This window comes from Peromyscus californicus, unplaced genomic scaffold (genome assembly GCF_007827085.1).
Source record: "Peromyscus californicus insignis strain IS unplaced genomic scaffold, ASM782708v3 Scaffold_15__1_contigs__length_86483966, whole genome shotgun sequence".
Classification (NCBI taxonomy): domain Eukaryota; kingdom Metazoa; phylum Chordata; class Mammalia; order Rodentia; family Cricetidae; genus Peromyscus; species Peromyscus californicus.
Window position 1 is genome coordinate 84,734,678 of NW_026294447.1, and position 27,018 is coordinate 84,761,695.

A 27,018-nucleotide genomic window follows, 5' to 3' on the forward strand; every position below is an offset into this window, starting at 1 on the left:
GACTCCTCTGGCTCACAGCTGGTGGCACCCACTCTTTGGTAGGAAGCAGAGGGCAGGGAGTAAGGGTCGACTAAAGTGGGGAGGTCCAGGAGTAAGCTGTTTATAACATTAGATGGAGGCCTTAGGAGTAAAGAGGCCTCTTTACCTTGTCTCCATGTCTCCCTTATCCTCTCCACATACCATAGTGTGGAGCACCAATATAATCTCCTAGCTTTGGCTCTATGTGGACATCAGGTGTGAGGGTGTTGGCCTCTGTAATCAGATGGGCTGGGGCTGGAACCTGCCCACATAATTAACTGGCTGTGTATCCTGGCCAGTTCTTACAGAGAAGGCACTTGGCCCTGTGATCAAGTGACCTGAAGTGGCTTTTCTCCCTGGTTGACCAGGCGTCCCCACCACCTTCCTATTCTCAGAGGCACATGCTTGTGGGCTTCTGGAGGAAACAGCTTGCTGCAAGAGCTCACCAGAGTGCCCGTTCAGCTTCCTTGACAGGAGCATGTCCTCTGTGATGTAGATACACACGTCGGGGCTGACTTCCAGCGACTCTTCTGTCATTGGCTCCAGGTCTCTGGGGTCATCGACCAACATCTCTATTTCTGACACAGAAGTAGGGAAGAAGACATTTAATGACCCCAAGGAAGAAGCAGCCACACTACACTGTGAAGGCAGCCAGGTAAATATGCGCATTTGAGAATAAACGCAATTCTGCAGTAGAAAAGTCTAGGGACATTCTCAGGATGATGTGCTCCTTTTGAAGGATTGCTGTTACTGCCAAAGCTCTGGTGCCATGATTTGGTGTCAATTGCTCCACTTTTCAAGGGAGAGGAGAAGCCGCCATGACCTGGGGCTAACCCACGCTGATGGGTCGGTCATTAGCACCCATCAATAGTTTTGTTTTGTTTTATTTTTTCCCATCAAACTCCCGATGCTACAGATCTCGTGTGAAACAGAAACACACTCAAAAGAAGCACCCAAATGCTAAATCCGGCTGACACAGGCTGGGATCTGAGGCTTTCTCTCAACAGAGAGTCATTTCTTAGCGGCCAGGTTCTGTGTTTCTTTTATACTCCCTATAGTCCTGGTGACCCGGGGGACACTCAAGGAAACACTGTGGGAGTTCATGGTATGTACTGGATGCATTCTTTTTTTTTGAAGGAAGAAGAACACAATCTGCCAACCTCGAGGCTGCAAAGGTCCTTGACAGACACAGGTAACTCAATCAGGTCACTGGGGAGATTCAAGACTTCTCTATCACCACTCTTAGCCACTAACCAGATACCAATTCTACAGGACCAACATGGAAAAGCTGCCCGACAGACGTTACCATCATCCTGCGAGTCCTCTTCCAGGCGCTCTTTGCCGCCACTCTCCACCCCTGAGGTGTGCGAGCTGCCATGGCTGGTCATGGAGCTGCAGGTCTTCAGCTTGCGGTGCATGGCGCTGCCTGAACAGCTGTCTTCGGGGCCTGGGTCCCGGGGCTTAGTGTCGGCTTCGATGCCCGAGGTGTGTGAGCTGCTGTGGCTGGCAGTGGAGTGACGGGACAGGCGCTTATGCTTCACGCTGCCCGCGCTGCTCCCGCTGGCGCGAGAGCGCTTTTCCAGCTGGTCCATGTCAAGGTCCAGGTTGTCGCTGATGTAGGATTCCCGGTACTGCTTCTTCTCTGTGGGGGAGACCATAGGTCAGCGGCATACTCAACCAAGGCAGAAGAGCAGGAGAGTGTCAGGCTGAGATCAACAGCGGTCTCTCTCAATCTAGCGACTGAGGGATTCTGGGAACTGGAGCTTGACATAGGAACACTACACGAGGAATACGCATCGGTGTAGCAATCCCTTGGGAGGACTTTAACACGGCCAGTTACGAAGCTCCAAACACCAGAGAAGTGGGCTCTGCGGAGTGTCATGGCAGGTCACTTACTTCCTGTCTGCACACTGCTACCATTCCCCAGTGAAACAAGTTCAGTGACTGAGAACACCTGACACCTGGTAGAGCAGTGTGATGTTGCCACGACAGCCACTGTGGGATTTTGCAAAGCTGGCAGATAACAGCATGTTAAATATCAAAATCTGGTCCTCCACAAGTGATTCTAGAAACATTCAATGAATAGTTACTCAATATGCTAACTGCTGTTCATTTTGTGTGTCCATTTGCTCAATGCGGTCTCCTGTTACCTTCAGTGATCAACAAGACAAAGATATTCAGACCATTGCCTTCAAAGATTCTAAAACCTAGCTTCTCAAGTAATTCAAGACTGGCTTTCTCCAGTTCGGCCAAAAAGTGAGGCGTTATCTACCACGGTCATCACTAATGGTTTGGTGCCACACCCAGGCGGTCTCTGATTGGACAGACTGGTGGTGTTGGTTGATGCGGTCAAAGACACTGGGAAGTCAGATTTTAGGAAGTTCTCTTAGCAAACACTAAGTTAAATATACATGGAGTTAGAGCCGCTGCTGAACTAAGAGGTGGTGCTCACAGCAGAATTCTTTTGTTTTAGGTGAGAAAAATGTAAAGGAAACAGTCTAGCTTCCCTGTCTTAATACTGATGAAAAGAAACACAGTAGAGCAATGTGAAGGACAGAGTACATTTGGGGAACATTAAATTGATAGAATTTTGGACCAGCAGACTAATTGGGATCTCGGGGGGCCTGTTAATGGACATGCTTGCCTTGCTTCTTGGCTAAATGGAAACACTTGCAGCCCTTCTGTCTGCACAAAGCCATGACCTGCACCCCTACCAGCTCTCCGGAGGAAATGGGTGGCAGGAGAAAGAAAGGAGGCCTGGGGGATGCAGCTCATGGCCCCTTGCCTCCTCCTGATCACGAGAGCCCACAGCCAGATCATCAGAAACCAACACTTCTTTCTACAGAGTAAGCCTGGAGAACAGAAGATTTTGGACTATATTTTGAAATATAATCTGGGACCTAAGAATCTGTTCTAGTAACTGTAGGAGATGCTTTTTTTGTTTGTTTGTGTTTTCAAGACAGGGTTTCTCTGTGTAGCAGCTCTGGCTGTCCTGGAACTCACTCTGTAGACTAGGCTGGCCTCTGCCTCCCAAGTGCTGGGATCAAAGGTGTGGACCACCACTGCCTCGCTCGATGATGCTTTTAACGACACAAGGCAAACTTTCCTCCTCTCAACCCCATGGAAGTATTCTCGTGAGCATTACTCTAAAAATGGTGAAACAGCAGCGTCTTCAAAAGGTATGAAGAAATGAAATTGGAGAATACCCCTTCTTTTATGCTTAACTAAATGCCAAAAAGGGGCTTTTCTGGTTAAAATGATGGAGCCCTTACATGTGGATTAGTGAATCTGCATCAGAGCTAGCTCACCGAAACTCGGTGTGAGGATTTCTTCCGGTCTGAAGGACCTCCAGGTAGGAAAAACAAACAGACAAACAAAAGGGCATCTTTTTTGTAAGAATAATACCCCCATCATTTATTTAAACTCAACCAAATAAAAGATGCAACATACACCTTTATCACTTCTCCATTATGCTCTGAATGTCCCCTCTCAGACTCAGGTTGAAATTTCCTTAGTGTTTTGACAGTGCAAGATGTGGGGTTGTTCTGAGGTGAGTAGGCCTTGAGAGCCCTGCCCTTATTCATGGACAAATGTTACTATGGGAATCTCCTCTGGTCCCTGCACCTGCTCCTTGCTCTTCCAGATGATGCATCAGAAGTCCCTGCTAGATGCCCAGTCTTGTTTTGGACTTTCCAGACATTCTCCATGCATCGCCAGCTTGGGATGCTCTGTTCCAGCAGCAGAGTGGACTGAGATATTTGCTCACTTAAGCTCCAACACATCAAGGGGATGGTGCCCTGGCCTCCAAAAGCTCAGCATCCTTTGCAAATTTCCCTTATCTCTGCAGAGAAGAGGCACTAACTCTATCAGCCTCTCAAGGGTCCCCTCAAGGTCTTCTGCATTACTACGATGCCTTGGGCTGAGAACTGAGGGCATAAATGAACCTCTCTTGAGGTTCCACAGTGGCCACTCAGGAGTGCGGCCGATTTGGGAGATCACAGGCTCTGCACCCAGTTGGGCCACCTGCTCTCACAGGCTCCTCCTTGGTGCTTTTGTCCCTAAGATTCCTAAGTCTCTAAGAGTGGGTCCCTAAGATTCATGCCAGCCCAGGTGACATATGTGTTAGGCGGATGGGAAATGGGCAGCCCGCACCAGCATCCAGTACACCGCATGGTGCCACAGGAGAGTCACAGTGGCAGATGGCAGGGAGTGACTACTCATGGTCTCACCACTGTAGACATAAGGAATTTCCGCACACATCTGGTCACATCTGGCTTTAGAGAAGGTGATCAGATGCACGTCTTCTTTAAGGCTGCTTTGTGAGAGGGAGGACAGGTCCTTGTCCCTTTCCACAGGAGCACTGGGGTCAGCACAGTTTAATATATAGACCCACAGCATGAACCACTGTGTCCTGAGGCCCAGGCAGACATTCCATTTCGAAGCTGACCGCTGTGACACTGACCACAATAGGGATGAGAAGGGGGTACTTACTAAGCAGAGGAGCCCCAGGGCCCATAACTGACGACAGAGACAGAAGCTGTAAACTGAGGTCTGCCACCAGAGGCCCCGACACTGCCTCCTTCCTCACACAGCTCGCCCTCTCCTCGGGAACAGTGCTAGGACCTCAAACACACTGTTCGGGTCCACTGCATCTCCACAAAGCCACCACAGGGCTGTGGGCAAAGTCCGTGGGCAGAAAAGGCCTTCTCCATTTTTATTATTATGGTGTCATCCTGAGGGTCTCCCTGCTGTCAACCAGAGCAGCTGTGACTTATCTTCACTGTCACGTGGGCCTAAGGAAAGCATCACGCTGGCCTGGGGCACTCAGCACTCTGATGCAGAAGGGGTCCACCCTAGTCCTTTGCAAGCTTTTCAAGCGAGGGGCCAAAGAGACCAGGCTGGGGCGCTGTCAGAGGGCCTCCTGGACTGAGACATGAACGGAACTGAGCTCGGAATTTCCAGTCTCTGTCTCTAAAGATCCCATTCTGGAGGTGTTTAAAAATTCCTGTTCCTGGCAGGGAGAGGAAGAGGCCAGCGGGGGACGCACAACATCCCCTGACTCGTCCCACCTTCGTTCTCCTCCACCTTCCGGAGGTGGCGCAGGACAGGCTGCAGGTTCATGTACAGGCGGTGGCTGTTGCTCAAGAGCTGCAGGAGATGCCGGGAGCGTGTGGGACACCCCGTGTAATAGACCAGCTTCCTGGCGGAGGGAAGGCCATCTGGCAAAATCTCAAACTTCTTGCCCTGGGGAGGAAAAGTGCAAATTGAATCATGGCAGAAAAAAAAAAATCTCCAAACTGCCAAAGTCCCCTTCATTTTTAAACTAAGATTCTCTGAGGGACAAATCATTGTTTTCCTCTCCCCTTCCAGAGCTGTCGAAGGACAGAGAATACCAAACTCAGGGAGGGCTGCGTTCATGTTCTTTGGCCCAGCACGAGACCCCTTCAGATGCGACCCCAACACTTTAAGGTAGCAAATGAAGCAGGTGGAGCTGGAGCGAAGCATCAGAGGACTGTGTGGTAGAGTATTATTTTAAGGTGTTACTTTTGTTCATGTTGCATTTGTTTAACTCTGTGAAACTGTGTTACTGTGCCTGTCTAAAATACCTGATGGTCTAATAAAGAGCTGAATGGCCAACAGCAAGGCAGGAGAAAGGATAGGCGGGGCTGGCAGGCAGAGAGAATTAATAGGAGAAGAAATCTGGGAGAAGAAGGAGCAAGAGAACAAGGAGAGGAGAACATCAGGGTCCGGCCACCCAGCTACACAGCCAACCATAGAATAAGAGTGAAAGTAAGGTTACTGAAGTAAGAAAAGGTAAAAGCCCAGAGGCAAAAGATAGATGGGATAATTTAAGGAAAGCTGCTAGAAACAAGCCAAGCTAAGGCCGGGCATTCATAATTAAGAATAAGCCTCCGTGTGTGATTTATGTGGGAGCTAGGTGGCAGGCCACCAGAGAGACAAAGAGTAAGAAAACAGCCACCAACAGGACTCTAACTCACACAGAGATGGTGCTGTTTTTAAACCACTGGCTCCTGAATGACCCCAATGCTGGGACAGCAATAACTGACACCCAGCGAGCACCACACATGCAACAATTCATGGAACCCTCACAAGACAGCTGTAGTGAAGAGCACAGGCTGCTCCCATCTCAGACAGAAGCCAAGGCAGAGAGAAACTGAGTGTCTCTTGCTCAAGATCTCAACGGTCGGCAGGGCCGGGAAACGTTTGAAATGGATTCCTGGTGTCCATGCCGAATCAGAAAACGTCCTGGGGAAGGGTGGTGTGGTGAGAGTTTCAGGAGGTCTAAAGTTCCCTAAGGAATGCATCATTTCATCAATGCATTTTAGCACCACTGATTCTGGCCATGAAGGAGGCAAATGGGGTTATGATTTTCAAACAGTTCTGGAAAAGGGCCAGGCCACGAGAGCACCACGGAGGAGTGGGCAGAGCAAGCTCCACTGAACACGAGTGAGGCCAGGGCAGACAGCGCTCAAGGAATTAAGGCAATGCAGAGTCAGACTGGCAGGGCTGCAAGGCTCCAAAGGCAAGATGGCCCTCTATCGTCTAGGCCTTCTGGTCTACCCAACTTTAGCTACAGTTTTTCTGGTCAACTTTTCTCAATTGCTTCAGAACTCAGTAGAATCATGGATTTTAGTGACCTCCACATAGACACACACAATAGTAACTGTAATCCTTGGAAGGCTGCCGCACAGTGAACATGGCTGGCAGAGTAGAGACATGTCGACGAGTCAAGAATTTGTTCTCACAGAACTTATATCATCTCAGAGCTTTCCCCATTGCTTATGGAGGACTACTGAAAACGAGGAGCAGAACTGTGAAATCGTCTGGCATTAATGGAAACACCTTTGTAAATTTCACTTTGCATTCTTCACTGGAACTAGGTAACTTCCTAGGCCAACAGTCAGCCTACGTGCTGAGTCACTTACTCCGTGGGCCAACAACGCCTCTGCTGTGGATTTTTAAACGTAATCCTATTTGGTGGGTCCACCTTGTGTTTTTCCCTTCACTTTCCCCTGCAATCCAAGTTACTTACAGCAGTGGCAAACACTGGACACACATTCAATTCTGTGATTTTAATTTGCTTCTGACCTAAATAACTCTGGTTATGAGAATACTTAAGAAAGCAAATTGTTGTCAGCTTTTTTACTTTTTAAAAAACTTTTAAACATTTTTTTTTCCTCCCAGAGCTGAGGATCGAACCCAGGGCCTTGTGCTTGCTAGGCAAGCGCTCTACCACTGAGCTAAATCCCCAACCCCCAAACACTTTTTTTGTGTGTGTATGTTGTGAGGGGTACAAGCCATTGTGTGTGTCGGGGTGGGGGAGAAGAACAATCTGTACGAGCTGGTCCTCTCCATCCACCTTGTGGGTCCCAGGGATTCAACTCAGGTTGTTAAACTTCACGGCAGCCCTCTGTACTGAGGCATTTCACCCAGCCCTAGCTTTGATTTAACAACAAAACAAACAACCATCCTTGACCCCACTCAAAAAAACCCAAGATTCCTTTTGCTCTTAGTCACAGTATTTTTCAAAACAACCCGCCCCCCCCCCCCCAAATTCTCAAAAACAACCTGAAAGGCTTCTTTTGCTCCTCCTCACCCCTCTTTTCTTAGTTACTTTACACTTACCACAAACACCAGCTTCCCAACATTTGTCCAGGGGAAATCAAACAGCAATTGTTTCTCTTCTTCTAGATTCTGTAGAAAGAATTTCAGCACAGAAGGAGTTAAGAGGAAACACAACAGATATCCTAAAACTGTCTTCTAACTTCATAGTAAACTATGATTCAGTAATTAAAAATCTGAAAGGGTCCTCAACCCTCTCTGGAGGAGGGCCGACGGTAATTAAGATGATCAATAAAACCCTGCAGCTCCCGTGGACGGCATCCGCTGGCTCTCCAAAGGCAACTTTCCCTTTGGTCTAACCCTGCATTTAAACAGGAAGTCTAAAAGACTCACAGACACTCAGCAACCAAGGAACTGAGAGTTCCATAGTTGGATATTCTGCCTGGATCAAAGATAAGACATCTTTCTATCTTCTTCGAAGGGAGCTACTTCCTCCCAGTCCCCGATGTAAGCCTAAAGGGCAACACTGTTCCACCTGTGGAAGGGAGACAGTCCCCACCCACTTACAGGACATCGTGTGTCAGAAAACTGTAACGGACACGAAGCACTGGGTAGGAGCTTTCTATGGTGGGAGAGAGGAACACTGATAATCCAGGAGACCCAAGGAGCCAAATTTGGATAGTGAGGCTCGGGAGTGCCTGACTGGACTGATCTTCCGCCCTGCATTTTCTGTTAAGGGGGACTGACCACTGTCAGGGCAGGAGGAGCCTCTCCATCCATGGCTGACATCACCCACCTCTGTGCCGACAGACAGGAAATGAGGCTGAGCCTGTGGCAGGGTCACACAGGCATTCTCTGTAGTAAGACCTGCTCAACACCACTTGATACCCCCCCCCTCCCCCCATTTACAAACCTGGAAAATCTGTATTCCCCGCATGGTCAGTCCCAGGGTCAGTGAAGCTTCAACTTCCCTTTTATCCTGAAGGAATACAATTCTATGAAAAACCATTTTTCCTTGTATAATAGACCACTGAGCCATTAAGAAACAAAAAAACACATTTCAGAATTAGGTTTTTTCTTTTTGTTTTCTTAATTTAAAATAAATGCTCAAATCTTTCCACATTCTTGATTTCCTGCAAGGCTTCAGAATATCGTGAGCATTTATTAAACCAATTACTCTCTTTATTTCTGACTCCTTAGGTTTCCAGGTTTTAGTGTTCAGCACTGTATACACAACTTCCACTGCTGAGGCTATTCTAAATGCTCATGGCGCTAAGAACTCCAGCAGCAGCAAGGCATTTCTTACTGCCTTCCCACCCAGTGACCGTTTCCCCTTCTCTTTGTGCTTACGTGCTGTGTGGATGTCGGCCTGTGAATCCAACGGTCTAGTCATAGTCTAAGACACATTGACAGGCTGGCAGGCTTCAAATCAGGGAACACCCCGCCTCCCTACCTATCCCTGATGCCAAAAGGAGAGGCAAGTGACCAAACACTTAAGGCTCTCCTGAAGAAGCTTTATGTTGTTAATTTGCAAATACTTGCTGACGAGATACACATTCACCTTATGTGTGTACATATCTAAACTGTAAAACAGGCCATTTTAACTATAAGAAAAAGAATGCTACAATTAAAAATGTACTCAGATTGGGCAAATCTTTAAGGACTTATGTGTAATGAGTAGACATGACACTTTGAAATTTACTATTAAACATTTTCTTTACAAGATATCTCAAAACAATAAGTGAGTATTATCGAATCTTTATTACATTTAAAAGCAGCAGTTTTAGATTTCTTTCATGTGCATGGGTATTTTGCCTGGGTGTAGGTATGTGTACCCCATGTGCACCCAGGGCTGGCAGAGCTGAAAGAGACTGCTGGATGCCCCGGAACTGAAGTTAGGGAGGGTTGTAACCACGACGTGGGTGGTCGGCATCTAACCCAGGCCCTCTGAAAGAGCAACGAGTGCTCCAAACCACTGAGCCATCTCTCCAGCCCCCTAGGTCTTCACTAAGTTTAAGGCCAGTTTTCTCAGAACACAGGGAGAAGTATTAGAAAACACGCTCTTTCCTGGAATAGAGAAGAAGCTGGCCTGTTACGAGCTTGGATGATTTCTTCCCAGCTAATCCGTTTTCATGTCAATAAAGGCACATGCGGTGTCAGGTTCACACGCCTGCCCCATCAGCACACCAGCTCAGGTTGGTTTCTCCCCAGGCTCTGCCACGCTTTCTGAAATAAGGCTGGGTCCAAAACAGCGCTGCTGTGCATGCGGAGTGTATGGAGAAAACAGGCACACAGAAGAGGCACAGACTCTCCTTCAGAGAGTTCTCTGGTCTGCCTTTTCCCTTTTTATAAGCCGCCCCTACTGAAGCAGACTGAATGGATGCCATGTGAATTCTCCAAACAGGAGGTGACCATCAGGTCGCGGTATCTCCTCCACCCACTTCAGTGACAGCTCTCTATTAAATGTCCTTTTTAAAACAGACAAGGCGTTTTCTATGTAACACAGAACCATATCAACTTTAGTGAAAGACTAATTCCTTCTCGGGCTTCTTTAAGCCGGCCAGCTTCCCCAGCAAATAAGATAAAACGCAGCGGTCACTTTCTGAACGCTTGCTAATGTCACAAGTGTCCTGCTATTTCAGGCCTGTTACTGCATGGACCCCTCTGGCCTTCACAGGACACAGCGTCATTCTTAGTCAACAGATGGCCCGTGACCAGTGCAGCTGCCCAGGATCCCCAGGGTCTCTAACTGAGATCTCATTCCAAGGCCACAGTCTGTCCAAAATACCACTTATATTTCTAATGCACTTCAAAGTATGAACGGATTGTCTCAAATGCCACTTCCTGAAGTTTTCTCACGTGAAGTGAGGTGTCACAAAGATATCTTAGGAAAAACAAGTCAACGCTTTAGGAATTTAGACAGATCTTGGGGAACTCCATATGCCTTCCTAGGATGGTGAGGTATTAACTGTGAGAGCCAGAGCAAGGGAGGGAGAGGATGCTGAGTTCTGCAGTATGTCGAGTTTTGCAATCGGCTGGGAAGACTACCCAGCAATATGACTAAACACACACACACACACACACACACACACACACACACACACACACACACACACACACACACACAGGTCCAGTTATACTAATCCCATCACAAAGGGTGTGGTAGGGACAGCAAACATATCAACGAAGTAGCTTGCTGAACACTCTGCGGGACATGTGACAGGCACCGTTTCAAGCGTGGTTCACTCATCAGTTCCTTTACACTGCAGTCCTCCGGGGTAGGTAGGTTCTAGCATCCTTTAAGCTACGGGACAGCTGAAGCACAGAGATGTCAAATGCTTACCTAGGGTCACACAGTAAAGAGCCGAACTGGGGTTCAATCTCATAGTGAAGGCCGACGGACCACATTTTAACAACTTCATCCCAGTGGGTTTGTAAAAACACCTTGAGTGCTCAGGAGAACCCAATTCTGGTCAAGCAATAGCACTTGTAAGGGCAGGGAAGATGGGGGGAGGTGGAGCAGGGAAGAGAAGGCAAGAAGATGCTGAAGGACAACGGGAGTGTGTGCGGAGTACCCCCTCCCCAGTGCTCTGTGAATGTGTGGCCCATTTCAGGCCAGAAAAATAGGGCTAGGGACACACAGGCTGCAGGAGAGAATAAGGGGCGCCTGCGTGTGAGCAGTGCTTGACTTACACACACACACACACACACACACACACACACACACACACACACACACACACACACTGTCATCGAGGAGCCTGGGCTGGATTCACGTTCTGTCACTTGGTTTTGCAACCCTGATGAATTATTTAACTTCCTCAAGTTTCCTTCCTGGCCTATAAAATGAGCGTTTCCTACAGAGTGGTGGGGGTCTGAAGAATAAACCAGGAATACAGCGCTCTGTCTGCACTGGGTCCTGTGGGGACATTCCTGTAACTCAGGGAACACATGGAGGGTGAGTGAGGGTGGAGCTTCACCTGGAGGAATACTAAAATCATATCCACCAAACGGGTGGCAAGGGCTACTCTCCAAAGCCGAAAAAGACCTACAGCGTAAGTACGAAGAGCCAGAGCCACGATCTGTAGCCATTTGTTACCGACGGTTACCAACGGTTAAGGGATCCTCCATCCTACTTCAGGCGAAGTCATGATGGCCTCCAGGCCTGAGCCCTGGAAACCAAGGGGAGCTGAAATCTCGCTCAGGAAGGAGCAGAGCACAGCCAGGGGCTGGGCCGAGGACTTTCCTACCTTGTACAGTCTGTAGTAATGGATGGCCACGTCATCCAGCCGGACGGCCTCTTTGATGTACTTCAGATGCGCCTCCGAGGCCGTCAGTGCAAACTGGTCTTTGTGCATGTTTGGAATGTGCTTCAGGATGTACTCCTTCCCCCTCTTGGAAACAACCTGTTGGAACACCACCCCCAGAGGACAAGAGGATGAGAGGCTAAAACAGGCCACGTAAACTGGCTCGTTTCCATCAGAAATTCTAATTTTATTCTACTTTCAACTCTCTCGTTGTGCTACTGGGTGGAACGGGCTAACATTATAAGCTACAAGTCCATTTGGGAGAAGAAAAATCCCAATGGGAAAAACAGACTCTCTTGGTTTTAAAAATCACCGAAGTGGGGGAAAACCCTACACAAACTGGTGTAACTTCACACGGTTCATGGACTGTACTCCCCAAATGACGGGCACCATAAAAAAACACGTGTGTCGGAACACGGCAGCCTCTGGCTCCCACTGGCTCCTCAGTCACACACATAGAACATGACACTATAAACGTTCGTCTGGGGAAGGTAAAGGATCAAGCAGGATTCTTTGGAACATTTGGTTTTCACATGAGAGGACAGGACCTCTACATGGACACCGTTTCAACTCAACGTTCACTGTGACTTGTTGAGGCTTACATTCAGATGGTGTCCACCTGCGCTTTAAGGTGACAAAGACACACAGTCCCCAGCAGCTGCAGGCTAAGAGGTGCTGAGAATGCCCTCCCTGGTTTCACGTGGAGTTGAACCCATGAAAAGATGGCGGCACCTTGAGCAAAGGGAAGGGTTTCAAGTAGAGTGAAAACACCATGAGTCTTCAGCTGTGACGTGGCTTCTCAGACACAGCATTCGTTTCTTACTTTGAATATTTCAGAAAGAATTTATGAAATCCCAGCACTCGGGAGGCAGAGGCGGGTGGACCTGAGGCCAGCCTGGGCTACAGAGAGTTCCAGGACAGCCAGGACTACACAGAGAAACCGTCTCCAAACAAAACGAAGAAAATTATGCATGGGAAATGATAGGGCCATTATCAAGTTTTGCTGGAGTTATATAGCCTCTGCTCTGTCTGTATGGAGATCATCTCCGTCAGCACACCAAGCTTGTCTTTGCCAGGCCCCGAACACATGGAGACACTATGTGTAAGGACGTTCAAGTGGATGATCTGGATGACTTCGAGGACAGGAGAACTGGTACCCTGGCCACTGAGGCTATAACATACTAGGGAAGCTCTGACTGAAATGACCACACTTGAGTATCTGATGACAGCCAGAGAATGCAAAGCCTGCTACCAAGAGGTAGCCATATCAACAGCAAGAGGTGCCCTATCTCACACTTTCCCTTTGATAACCAAACACTGAATGTCAATCAAAAGCAGAAATGGCTAAAGCCATCCTTGTCCCTTAAAATATATGAAGATACACTACAGTAGTCGGGACAAGGGGTAAACAGGTTATCTGGGAGCAGATGACTAGTACTTATGTACAAGACCTTCTGTCCAGAGCTGGGACACCAGGCACAGTGCTGGATACCCCAGCAGGAACACCCACCCACCCAACCCCAGGAGCTCATCTCCAGAGGATCAGGAGGCAGCCAGCTGAAACAAGGAGAGAGGCCCCACATGCTAAAGGGACTATAAGAGAGGCCCCCGCTGGGTGTGGTGCTGCACGTGCATGCCTTTAATGCCAGCACTCAGGAGAGTTTCAGTGAGTACCAAGCCAGCCTGGTCTACACGGAGAGTTTCAGGAAAGCCAGGCTACATAGTAAAAGTCTGTCTCAAAACACAACAACCAGCTAAGCAGGCAAGCAAGCAAGCAAAGAGGGCCAGGAGTGAGAAAGCACAGTAGCTATGCAGACACATCGGTAAGTCAGTAGGCTGGATGTTACCAGAAGACAAAATTGAAGGTGTAGGGCAAGCAGCTGAGAAAAGCTGGAGGGAGCGGGAGCCAGATCCTGGCGTTTCGTACTTGGGGGGAACCCGGACTTCACAGCACAGGCAACTGCCGCCGAGTTGCTGCAGGTTTGTCTGAGACAGAGGAGGCTCAGTCCTCTCAGCTGCAGGCTGGGGAACACTGAAGCAAGGCCGGCGTCACAACAGTGTGCTGAGATCCGGGACTCAAACGGAGGGACCGACCGCTGAGCGGAGGGGATGCAGTGGACCCGGAAGGAAACCAAGTCACATGATTCGGGACTAAGCAGGGTGACAGGTAATGGAGTGGCCATGCCAGAGGACACTGCTGTGGCTGGGTGGGACATGGAGGGGGCAGAGTACCAAGCAGAGTCCATGGGACACCAGCCAGGTTCTGGGCAACTGGGCTGATGGCCATGTCCAGCACTCTGATACCAGGAATATGGAGGTGGGGCTACTTCTGTGGAGGTGGGGGGAAGAGGAGTGTGATGTGGGGTGCTGAGTCTGTGGGACGTACGATTGCACAGCCATCTCACTGGACCGTGTAAACATATTTAGGGGTCACCTGCATATTATGAAGGTGGTCATGAAAGGCAGTGACTAGGATGAAATCTCCCTGGGGTAAACGGCTAAGGGCCAAGTGAGGTAGAAAAACTCAGAAAACGAGAGAAAAGTGTCTACTAAACAGGCAAGGTAAAGGCCAGCATGTGTGTGGCTGAGGGACACAGGCAGGCGGAGGTGGGCTGAGGAACGCACACGGGAAGGAAGAAGCTGGAGAAGTCAAACACACTTGGCTCCCCTGGGATGGGAAGCACACCAGGCGGCTGGGCTTTGTGGATGCAGGTGACCCACTGTTCTGTGAAGGTCGACCTACTGCAGGGGAGAGTCTGAGCCCGAGCGAGCGGAGGACCCAGAAGGGAGGGCCAGAGTGGCCTGCAGGGAGAATGGCAACCCAACAGGGTAGGGAGCCTGTTGACCTACATCTATGTTCTCACCGACAGCAGGGGGTGGCTCCTCACCTGGCAGGGAAGGACACAGAGGTCAGAGCCAAAGGGGGTTTCAGATTTGTTTTCTCAGCCCATGAAAACCATGAATGACCTCATCTCTTGAGAAGTGATCATTTTTTCCTCAAAGGGGTAAAAAAATGCATTTCACCAGGGGGATCATGAGTGTCACTGCCATGCACACCCCAGCAGGGGGCTGGGGACACTTGAGTTCCCCTGTATCTAGGATGGCCAGTGAGCCTCCTCAGCTGTGAGGAGACTAGCAGAGACACACAGTGTGACAAGCTCCTGTCCATTCTTAGACCTGTTCGTGGGCATCGTGAGTGGTTTCCCTGTCCCCAGGATATGCAGGCTCATCTCTTGAAGAAGCTCATGCCTGAATGGGCAGGCAGGTTGGAGGACGCAGACAGTACCTACCCATGCAGGGAAGTAAGCCTCCGGGTCAAAGTACTTCCCGCGGTGCTTATTCCTTTTGAAGTTCCCGAGATCAGCCTGCAGCGCAAAGGCCGCCAGCATGAAGTAGGCCTCTTCTCTGAGCGCACACTGAGAGTGCAGGACTTGCTTCCTCAGGTGCCAGTAATAGTAATACCTCGCGACTCGGTCACTGGGAGAACACAGGCAGACAGCGGCCGTGTTAGGGCGGAACGGTACACATACATGTCAACAGAACCCCCATCTCCCTCTGCATCTGCTGGCAGAGGCCCTTGGCCTCGGCTCCCTGTGCCCACTTCACCAAGGCGGAAGGCCCAAGCTGGGACCTGATCACCACCTCGGGAGGCTGCGGGGGTCGGAAGGCTCAGATGCCAAACGCAGGGAGGTCTGAGGAATTGCACTCCAATAAGGCAAGTAGGTCACAGAACACAGAACGGACATGCCAGAAGCTGGGCACTAGCAGTCTGTTTAATTTCCTTTCTCCTCTCCACGTCACTGCTGTGCGTACCACTCAATGGGAACACGCCCGTTTGACGGTACTGTTCCTCTCTGCAGGGCATCACAACGCCCTGAAGCACTTTAAGATGCTCGTAGACCACCACACACGAGTGGTTTGTTGTTTTCCTGCTGCTCTGAGGACGAATGAACCAAGGCTTTCCTTCAACCTGCCTTGTTTTACAGGAAGAGGGTGCTGTTTCATGTTTTCCCAGGCACATGAAACGACAGCCACCACGCTCCCCACAACAGGAAATACTGACAGTGCACACTCTGAAATCCACTCCAGGCAGAAACAGACTCGCTCTCCACTGAGGAGATGAACAGGAAGTGCTGGCGGCAGGGGTGGGCGGGTCACAGGACATCTAGTCAGCTCGGAAGGAATGTCCACGGGCAAATAGGGTCGTTTTAAACGAAGGAAAAACCATCGCAGACATGCACACGTTCGGCGAGGTCACTGGCCTCACCACTTCAGACCGTTTACCGTCACAGCTCATCAGCAGATCACAGAAACATAATGGTCTGTCTATTTTAACCAAGACCAAGGCTAAGAAGGAAGAGCTCAAAAATAAAGCACCTATGGGATTCCTTTCCCGTGGACAGGGCACTTTTCAGTGTTGCCCTTTAGCATACGGACTACACGCTGTTGGGTGGTTTAATGGCGAGGTGGTGAAAAACCAGCCTGACTCCATCTTACAGTAAGGGCAAACCAGGTTTGGTCCTGTTTGTGAGTAAACTTCTACTTCTCAGAGATTGGGTGGGCTCTGCCCCACCTGTAACCTCCACTGCAAATGGCTCTGCACTGTCTGTTCTGGGAACGGCAGTTGTGTCTTTGTTTCAAAAAGTTGTTTATAACCATCTTGCAACCCTACCTGTGTTTCAAAAGGTTACATGACCACCTGTAAGTACTTTGTTGTGACTGCCTGTTGTTATGACTACCTTGTTATGCCCACCTGCAACCCTGTCTTCGTTTCAGGAGGTCGTTAGGACTAACTTAGTATGCTTATGTTCTGCTCCTGTAACCCTGCCTGTTTTGCCCGCCAAATCCACCATTTGGAAACCCCTTACCCCTGAGTTAAAAGCCTTGTCTTCCTCACATCCAATGCTGACCTCTCAAACCCTGACTTAGGGGGAAGACAGCCCATGGACATGAATAAAAAAGCTTGCTTTGATTAATTTGGCCATGATGATTTGGGCTGGTCGTCTTTCACCTCCCATCTTTGGGGTTAACAGTGTGTGTGTGGGTGCACAGGAGTAGAGTGTTAACAATTCATTAACCCTATGGGGTTTATTAGTGGCCAAGTACTCTATTTTTCTTTCTTACAGGGCATTCCATCCTACCAGGAAAAGCAGGTGAGCACTTCACACAAACTAAAGCTAACTACTGAAGTGTTTAGCCTCTAGAAACAGTCTCCGGGTACCAGTGCTTCTTACTCTTACTGTGCATCTGGTAATAGTAGAAACTATCAAGTCCTAATTTTTTACATCACGTTGGTCTAGCATCTTTTTTTCCTTTCATATCAAGTTTCTCAAAGTTTCAAAGTAAAGGGAAACAGGTTCATATTTCTTACAGTTTCTGTCAGCCAAAAATGTGATCTCTTCTCGTTCTCTAGGAAGAGATTCAAAACCAGTTCGTTCTGATTCACACCATGGTGCTCATCACACTTCCATCTCCACGAAGAAGAAACCTGTCCCCTGCCCCCTCAGAGTGTACCCTCGATTCCCATAGGAAGCTCCCTGAGGCTTGCTCTTAGTTTTCAGACTACTGAGAGTGCAAACAAGACCTCAAGTGAAGATCAAGCTGACATAAAAATGGGTGGCTTCAGAGTGTGTGGCCCCATCCTGACTGGAAAAGAATATAATTGCCGGGAGTGGTGGCACACGCCTTTGATCCCAGCACTTGAGAGGCAGAGGCAGGCAGATCAGTTCAAGATCAGCCTGGTCTACAGGGTGAGTTCCAGGACAGCCAGGGCTACACAACAAAATCCTGTATCGAAAAAAACAAAACACAACAAACGAAAAGAATATAATCATACCTAAGGAATCTCTTTTTACAACAGTGACAGTTCCTTCTTGGTGACTGTGAGTGAAAATGTGAGCCAGTGACATTAACATTTTCACCTTTAGTCTACGATTTATTTAGCCAACAAATACTTATTCATTAACAAATATGCCTCTGTGTTTTAGGCACTAAGAATACATGAATGTGCAAAAACAGGCAAGCAAGCACACAACAACAGACCTGCTGCTGGTGCAGAGTTCACACTCCAACAGGCTGAAGAACCAGTGAACACTATAGTGTACTGGTGTATGTCAGAAAAAAGTGCTATGGAGGAGAGCAAGGCTTAGGCTCGTGGGTTCTTCCTACCTGATCAGTCTGCCATTCTCCACATAGTACTGCACCCGGAAGTGGATGATCATGGGAGGCCCGAACTGGTCGATGCCCTAAGACAGAGACACGTGCAGTGAGCTGTGTTTAGTTATCTCCAACACAGGCTCCATAGCCAATCATACTGCCATCACCTGCAAAGCACAGAGAGGCTGGACCTGCTTGTAACGTGGGGCTTGTAGCAGGCACAGGTGTCCCATGTGGACACCAGGTCCACATCAAACCAGAAAGTTACAAAGCAAAGCAGGGCACCCTCCCTCTCTGGATTCCCATTCGCCGTGATGCCAATGGGAACATAAGGGAAGATAAAAATAAACGCCATGGAAATTTCTAGCTGAGCTCCGGCTTCTGGCCCAGCTCTGTCTCCTGTGGTGACCATTTGCTCCCTACTACAAATGCTCTCTTGTTTCCTCAACATTCCACACACCACAGTCTACTACACTGCCTGTTGACTTAGACGCTGGACTGCTTCGCTCTGTGGTCAGCTTTGAAGTCGACTTCCAGTGTAGCCCCAGAATCCTGCGCTGCCACGGGAGAAGCTGGGATTAGATGGGTGATTTCATTCCTGCTTCACCAGGGCGATGGGGGAAACCACACAACCCCCCTGTGCCTGCTCCCCTGCTCAAACGGAACTGGTGTTTACTACACAAAGATGCCAGCGTAATAAAACAACAAAGGCTTGAATGTCAGACTGTAAAAAACAAATTTAAATTGATAAAAACAAATCCTACAAGCTTTGACAACACTGTCACAGGAGAAAAGCAAATACTTCCTCATGCCTTTCACTTCCGAGCATTACCCCCATATTACTGAAACACTGTTACTTATTGGTTTACGTTGTCAGACATTCACACCCCAGCACAACACATTTCAGCACTTATAATTCATTTCCTTTTGTCATTCTCCACTGGAGAAATTATTGCTTATGACTTTTTTTTCTAACGTGACAGCTAAAATAAACATTTTTAAAGAATAAAAAAGAATTTTGTGCATAAATGTAATCTCACCCAAGTGACTTCGTATTGTCGTACCTTGCTGGCCTCTTTTTTCCATTCTTTTGGACAATACTTATAAAGCTTTTGTGACAACTCCATATATACGTGTTCATTATCTGCACATTAAAAAAAAAAGACAAGATGCTAAAGAGAAAAGATCTGTTTCAAAGAAAAAAAATTCAAATCTACAATTCAAAAAGTACAGCCTCATGATCTGTGAATGCATCGTGAGTCAGGAAAACTCAAGAAATGAAAAAAATCCAAGGTGTATTATTAGCTAGACTTTAATGAGGTTATGAATTCTCTTGCTTCTGCAACACAGAACCTGAGATTCTAAAACATACAATGCTTGGAAGAACTGTGGCTTCTAACTCCCACACATGCTCGGCTTCCAGGATCTTCACACACCACCATCTAGCACTCACTCCCGTGGACATGAATCTTAGAAAATATAACATGTTGGTTTGGTGTACAGAAGACTCTTCTCACAGACACAAAACATTGATAGCAGCAGCAGCAGCAGCAGCAGCAGCAGCAGCAGCAGCAGCAGCAGCACCACCACCACCACCATCACCACCACTCCAATCCTCTGCGAGACACTGAACATGGATGGATTTCCAAGTGTGGACGTGACACCTGCTTTGCGGAGAGCTGGCTTTAAAAACATCCCTTCCGTGTTCCCACGCCAGAGCACAGCTTGCCAGAATGACAAACCGTTACTGGCTCTGCCTTTGGGATCTATCCTATCACAGAAAATATGTCCCCTGGAACTTATGGGAAAGGAGTGGAGCGTAAGAAAACAAGCTGGCCCAAACACAAACATTTCCATTTTTCCTCAAGAGATTGTTTCCCAAAGATCTATCTCGTAAGAGAAGCCCGTAGCATTCCTATCTTGTACAGAGTTTTAATTACCCCCCCAGCCCCCAGCTATTATTCTCCTCCATCACTAAAGTCAACCTCTCCTGGGTGTTCCATAACAACTTTCACAATGAAAGGACATGTACTCCTTCCAGGAAGACTTGAGCTGACTCCATAGTGAAGCCCCAGATGAACACTGGGTTTGACTGGAAGATGCCATTGGTAAGAATTGCTACTCTGGCTATAAACGGGTTCTTCAGTCCTCTTAACATGAAAGAAGGGATAAGACACCCCAAAGAGGAAAGACAGGGAGGTGCCACTCTAGCAGGCCGTGAACGCCGTCGCCTGGCCTCTCATTTTTACTGACTGAACATGACTGATGGGTATGTGGTTGGAGCTCCTGTCAGAAGCAGCAAAATGAGACCCAAGTGAGACTGCTCAGAGTAACACATGCACATTCTCATTTTACTTTTTATTGAAAATAATTTTGTCATACAATGTATTCAGATCATGGTTTCCTCTCTCCCATTTCCTTCCATTTCCTCCCCACCTCCCCTCCCATCCAACTCCATGCCTTCTCTCTCTTTAGAGAGCAAGCATGCGAATAAAACAACCCAAAATATTAAAAAGAAGAAACAAAAACACAGACACAAATAAAACCCATAAAAACACAAAATCAGAAACCATAATATACAAGCAAAAGACCAGTTAGGATAAAAAAAAATGCCCAAGGCAATATGAGACAAAATGTCTTCAAAAATACCATTGAGTTTGTTTTGTGTCAGCCATTTACTGCTGGGCATGGGGCCTGCACTTAAGTGGTTTGTATTCCCAGTGAGATTCCACAGGAGAAAACGAATTTTTCGTTTGTGAGAGGTTAATTAGAGATAGCTTCTGGGTTAGGGATGGGAACTATTCCCATCCTCTCGGGGCTGGGACTCCACCTGGCTTAGATCTGTGCAGGCCCTGTGGATGCTGCCACACTATGAGCTCACGAGCACAGGCATATTTTAAAATTACCTTTATGTGTCTCTCACTCGACAGTGTGACCAGAGCTGTCTAGCTTAAGAACTCTGGGGATCTGAACACGTGGAAATTGGTAGGCCCAATGAGAGCAGATCTGTGTCCCCTTCCGTACCTTGTCCTGGAATCTGTGCCTCTGTAACACCCTTTATAACACACTCTAAATGCCTGAGCAAATAAGCCAGGTCTCTCACCGTTGAAGAAAGTTGTTGAAAATAACGGGAAGAAGAGGGCAGAACAAATCTCATGGAACTAGATTATAACTAGAAGTGTTAATATGAGCTCACGAATATCAAGGAACGTATGTGGAGGAACTTTGGCCAAAAGCTAACATCACCATAAAGTCATAAATAACTATTGTATGTCTCATGATACTCTATACTGAGAAGGGCTCATTATCATCTATCTGATATCCCCACCCAAGTCATGCATAACCTGAATTAATCATGAGGAAACATAAACCAAATCCAAATGAAAAGACATTACACAAAGTAACTTGACTCTTCTCGTTTAAAAAAAAAAAAAAAAGCCAAGATCACAGGGCGGGGGGCGGGGTAACAGAATGGCTGAAGAACAGACCTGAGCCAGGCTACCTCGGACTATGATGGGTATTGCCGGGCTCCTTGGCAGAGCTAAAAACTACTTCCTGATAGTGAAGTTCCCACCATAGTTATGTAAGAGATATTGCTTGTCTCTAAGAAATTTCCCTCAAGTTTGGAAAGACGGGAAACAGGCTGGTAGATCACAGATAGAAAGAAGATATGTGCTCTGGCATTAACAACTGAGGAAATCCTTATTGTCTTCTTTTTTTTAGGTGGGGGGTTCAAGACAGGTTTCTGTGTGTGGCTTTGGAGCCTGTCCTGGAACTCACTCTGTAGACCAGGCTGGCCTCGAACTCACAGAGCCTGCCTCTGCCTCTTGAGTGCTGGGATTAAAGGCATGTGCCACCACCACCCAGCCTTATTGTCTTCTTACACTGCTAGAAGTTCGAAATTATTTCAAAACAAAAGCTGCAGAATTGGGGTGACACCGAGGTTCCTGGTGTTTAGGTGGTTTCTGAGAAGAGTGTTAACATGCCAGTGTTTGAAGTGCTCGAGGATTACATTCTTTCCAACTATTCAACTGACAAGGACAATTTCTAAAATAGTGGTGGCTTCAGGGCGGTGAGGCCATTCTGCACAGTCTGATGGTGGATACATGCCATACATCTGTCCAAAGCCATGGGATACAATCACCAGGAGTGAACCCAAATGCATATGATGGACTCTGGGGGAATAAAGGATCCGTGTAGGCTCACTGATTACCACGCATGCTCCACCCGTGTTGGGGCTGACACTGGGGAAGCTGTGCCTGCATGTGCATGGCTTTTTGGAACTCTCTATACTTCCTGCTCAACTGTGCTGGGAATCCAAAACCACCCAACCAAACAAAGCCCGTGAGACCAATTCTCAAGCACACATTCATCCTGCAAAGCTGGTGTGGACAGCAGTGTCTATCTGACGTGAGACAACTTGACAGTGACAGAAGTCTAGTGGCATGTCTGAGAGTTCACTGCTAGCCAGCGGTAGAACCGGAATCAGAACCAGGTCACCTGACTGCTGTTCCAACGTTCCTTCACCACACTGTCCACTCTCTTTTACAGAGCATCTCAAAAGCTCCACTTGAAAACTGAAGGAAGCTAGGAACTGGTTTTCTTGGATCGACTTGTTGAACCACAGAGTCTGGCTGCAGGTGCAAAAGGTAGAATGAGCTTCGAGGAGACGGCAGCAGGAGCCACTTGGAGTCCGTAAGGCGCCTTACAGCTTCTAGACCAGTGGTTCTCAACTCATGGGCTGCGACCCCTTTGGGGGTCCAAAGACCCTTTCACAGGGGTCACCTAAGACCACTGGATATTTACATTACAATTCACAGCAGTAGCAAATAGCAACCAATCATTTTCTGGTTGGGGGTCACCACACCACGAGGAACTGTATTAAAGGGTCACAGCACCAGGAAGGTTGAGATTCACTGTTTAGACAGAGGTCTGCACAAATGCAATGATGGATCCTTCCTGTTATCACTGCGTTGACTACAGCAGAAACAGAGCAGGGAGCACATGGCTGGTTTGCAGGCCTCTCATTCTCCATCCCGTGTTCCCAGACAACTGAACACGGCTCCCACTTTGGAGGACAGGGAGCTGGCTTTATCTGTTGACCATAGTACATTTTCTAACTTGGCAGATGCGAATATTCATAGCACAGACCAGATTCTCAAGCTATCATAATCCTTTAGCTTTAAACTGATTCAAGTAAAAGATTATCCACATAAACATAGAAAGCATAATTAAATACAAGTCAATCTCCTTGAAAAAGGTGAGCAGAGATGCTAAAAGACTCTGGGGTTTAGAAAACTAAGGCAGAGAAATTTCCAGCTACAAATTGACATAAGACAGCTTTTATTAAATGGATGCAGGTAGTCCCAGGAGTCTAGTGCTAAGTAAGGGACATGAGAAGGCAGCCCGTCTATGAAATCCTTCCTTGCAAATTTCTCATATAATGGAGGAAGAAAATGACTGCATTTCAAAGTCAAACAGCCTGACTAGAAAAAAGAAGAGCACGAGGAAAAACAGAAAATGAAATTTAATGAATCCATCACTGTTACACTGCGAACCACAAGAGAACTAAACAGAAGAAAGGCAGCTTTACTGTGTTCAAATTTTCTGTAATGTCACAAGCCATTATCATTTATAGTATTATAGACTGAATGATAAATGACAAAAACATCTGCTTAACTCCCAGCTACAGCTGGTCTCTGTGTATAAGAAAACAAAACAAAACTCAAACTTGGTTCATTAAATAAATAAATTAAATAAAACAAAAATGGGGAACAGATGCATAAGCATCTAGATTCCTATAAAGGAATCAATATTAATAAATTAATAATATAATAAAAATCCTAAATCATGTAAAAAATACATCATGCTGATATTAGAAAATAAATAAATACTAGACTAAGAATGATGATTAGCTGATGGGTATGTAAACAATTAGTTTACATAGCATGATGGCTCTAGGCTTTAAAATGTCATTTTCTCAGGGACAGTTGACTAAACATACCAGAGAACAGACTGAGACTTACTTTGTATAACACTGAGACCAAAGAGGTGACATTCCTTTAACCTGAGCAGGTCACACACCTGGACCAGCAACTGGTGACACAGAATTTTAACCTGCAGGAGGGAAAAAAGGACACTTAAGACAATTCAATTCAGCTTACACTGTGAACCACAATCAGCCACTTTAAAACTCTGTAAATATGCACCTTCTCAGGACGTTCGAACATCAGCAAAACCACTGCTGGCTTATGAACACAACCTGTGGCTGTGTTTCAGTGATTATCACAATATAGTCATGATTTACAGCATGCTAACAGAGTACCAATCCAACCTTGCACAAGACTCAAATCTTACGACACATGGTCAGGTTCTCAGATCCTGCATGAAAACTGGGCTCCTCAGAAGGTCCCCAGAAGAGCTTACTCCACTGAAGATGTTTATTTGGCAAGTATGTTCTGTCCTTGAACACTTTTTCTTACTTTAATGATACGTTTTTACACAGTATTCCATGTTTTGGTGTAGTGTATGCCCTACAGAACAGATTAACCGATGCATCGCCTCACATACATATTATTTCTGTGTGTGGTAAGAACACTTAAAATCTACTCTCAGCCAACGATAAGTTCAGGTATCAGCACATGACTAGTTACGGTTGCCATTCATAGGTTTCCTGAATTTACTCATCCTACAGCTAAAACTTTGGATCCTTTGGCCAACGTCTCCCTGCCATCTTCTTCAGGCCCCAGGAACTACGGTAACTACCTTGTACTCTGCTTCTCTGAGGTAGCCTTTTTTTGGATTCCACACAAATGAGATCACACAGCCGGTGTCTAGCCTATGTTGTTTAGTAGAACGCTCTCCAGATTGACCCATGTTGTTGTAAATGACACGCTCTCCCTCCTGGTGTGGCTTATGACTCCAGCATGTGTGGACGCACCACACCTTGTCTTCAGTCACCAGTGGGCACAGCTGACTGCTGTGAACAAGGCTGCTGGGAGTGGGAGAGTACAGGGGCACATCCACCACAGGGATTTCACTGCCTCGGGCTACCCAGGAGTGGACCTCCGAGATCACATACTCATGCTGTAGTTATTAAAATTTTATGTGCACTGCTGTTTTGACTGCATGTATATGTGTGTGAGGGTGTCGGATCCCCTGGAACTAGAGTTACAGACAGTTGTGAGCTCACATGTGGGTGCTGGGAACTGAACTCAGGTCCTCCAGAAGAGCAGCCAGTGCTCTTACTATATTTACTGTTCGGAGGAACCACATGCCGTTGGCCCCAAGGGCCCACACTGCTTTACATTCTAATCACAGATGACAAGTGTTGCTCTTCTCCACGTCCTCAGGACCCTTGTCAACCTCGTTTGGCGACAGCCATTTTAACGGCTGTAAGGCGGCACTCACTGTTCTTTCGATTTAGGTTTTCTTGATGCTCAGTGCTTCCTGAGGCCGAGCACCTGAGTGGACACCCGACCGCCATTTGTGCACCTTCCCATGAGACATGTCTCCTTAGGGTCTTTGTTCAAGGGACGTTTTCTTCTTAAGGGTCTAAGCAAAATATTCACCTACTGCACAATGACAGACTGCCCAGATTTTATTTATTTTAATCAGTCACTGTTATTACTTATTTTTCCCTTTGAGTCTCAGTATAACTCAATAACCACACTAACATTCTGGAGATGAGCTATTATTGGGAAGACATCGCTTGTTCCTTTGCGTCTGTGCCCATGCATCTGTATTTGTGGAGTGTGCATGGTAGGGGAGGGGACAACCCTGGGTCAGTCCTCACCTTCCACCTTGGTTGAGGGGTCTCTTTGGTGCTGCTTCTTTGCATGCGCCTCCCCACCTCCCATCTCCCTGCAGACACACTGTAACAGACGCTTGTGCTGCTGTGTCAGGCTTTTACCTGGGTTCTGGGGACTCGAACTCAGGTCCCCAAGTTTGCTCAGCAAGCACTCTTACCCTCTGAGCCAAATACTCAGCCCCCAGAGACAGTTCTGAGGCTTTCTCAATTATGAATGAGATGCCAGGTGGGAGGAGAGCGGGCCTGCAGAATCCCCTGAGAGACGGCCCAGCTCCATCTCTTCAGGTCACAGAAGAAAAACAAAACTGCTCAGGCACACAAGTGAGCAGTGACCAAGGCAGACCCTCCAAACTTACACGCATTAACAGTTACATACAGTCAAAACATGTGCGACACAACCTTTGCGAATTTTAGCTGCATACAGTCAATGATGGCACCAACTGTAATTTTAGTGAGTATAATTTGCATAACTCTGAGTTGATGATTTTATCATATTTTTTTTTTTTTTTTTTTTTTTTGGTTTTTCGAGACAGGGTTTCTCTGTGTAGCTTTGCGCCTTTCCTGGAACTCGCTTTGGAGACCAGGCTGGCCTCGAACTCACAGAGATCCGCCTGGCTCTGCCTCCCAAGTGCTGGGATTAAAGGCGTGCGCCACCACCGCCCGGCTTTTATCATATTTTAATACAGCACTAAAATGCAGAAAAGGAAAACATGCAAAATCCCACTGGAAAGAGCAGAAGACACTCAAGGCCAGAGGGACCTGTTCAGTTCTTCCAAGCACCAGGAATTAAGAAAGCTGTGGGGGCTATTTAGTTACTTCTTGCTGCTGTGATAAAATACGTGACAGGAAGCAGTTAAGGAGCTCATTCCGGCCTATAGTACAAGGATATATATACAGTCCGTTGTTGTGGGAAGGCAGGGTGCGGGGTAGCAGGGCAGTGTGAGTGGGTAGGGGGTAGGGGTGCAGGAGCTTCAGGCAGGGTCCCGTGGCATTCACAGTCAGCAGAGAAATGAATGCTGCTGCTCACTTTGTCAGTTGTATTCAGTCTGGGATCCTAGTCCATGGGGTGGTCACCCACATTTAGGATGTGTCTTCCTGTGTCAACGAACCTAATTCAGATAATCCCTCACGGGGACGTTGCAA

General features: G+C 47.5%; 1 protein-coding gene across 3 annotated transcripts in view; it reads right to left on the reverse strand.

Moving 5' to 3' along the window:
• The window catches only part of Frmd6 (FERM domain containing 6), a 70,899-nt gene that overhangs the window by 5,548 nt on the left and 38,333 nt on the right, over positions 1-27,018 (reverse strand). For 2 of the 3 annotated variants that reach the window (XM_052739655.1, XM_052739654.1), the window contains exons 3-12: positions 24,092-24,182; positions 19,106-19,209; positions 18,078-18,154; positions 15,200-15,386; positions 11,853-12,008; positions 8,516-8,581; positions 7,666-7,734; positions 5,088-5,262; positions 1,325-1,660; positions 465-596 (exon numbers count right to left, since the gene is read on the reverse strand). In XM_052739655.1, coding sequence (XP_052595615.1) covers positions 465-596; positions 1,325-1,660; positions 5,088-5,262; positions 7,666-7,734; positions 8,516-8,581; positions 11,853-12,008; positions 15,200-15,386; positions 18,078-18,154; positions 19,106-19,209; positions 24,092-24,182 — 1,393 coding nt within the window. The remainder of the gene's footprint in view (positions 1-464; positions 597-1,324; positions 1,661-5,087; positions 5,263-7,665; positions 7,735-8,515; positions 8,582-11,852; positions 12,009-15,199; positions 15,387-18,077; positions 18,155-19,105; positions 19,210-24,091; positions 24,183-27,018) is intronic. The other variant, XM_052739656.1, reaches the window with a different exon arrangement.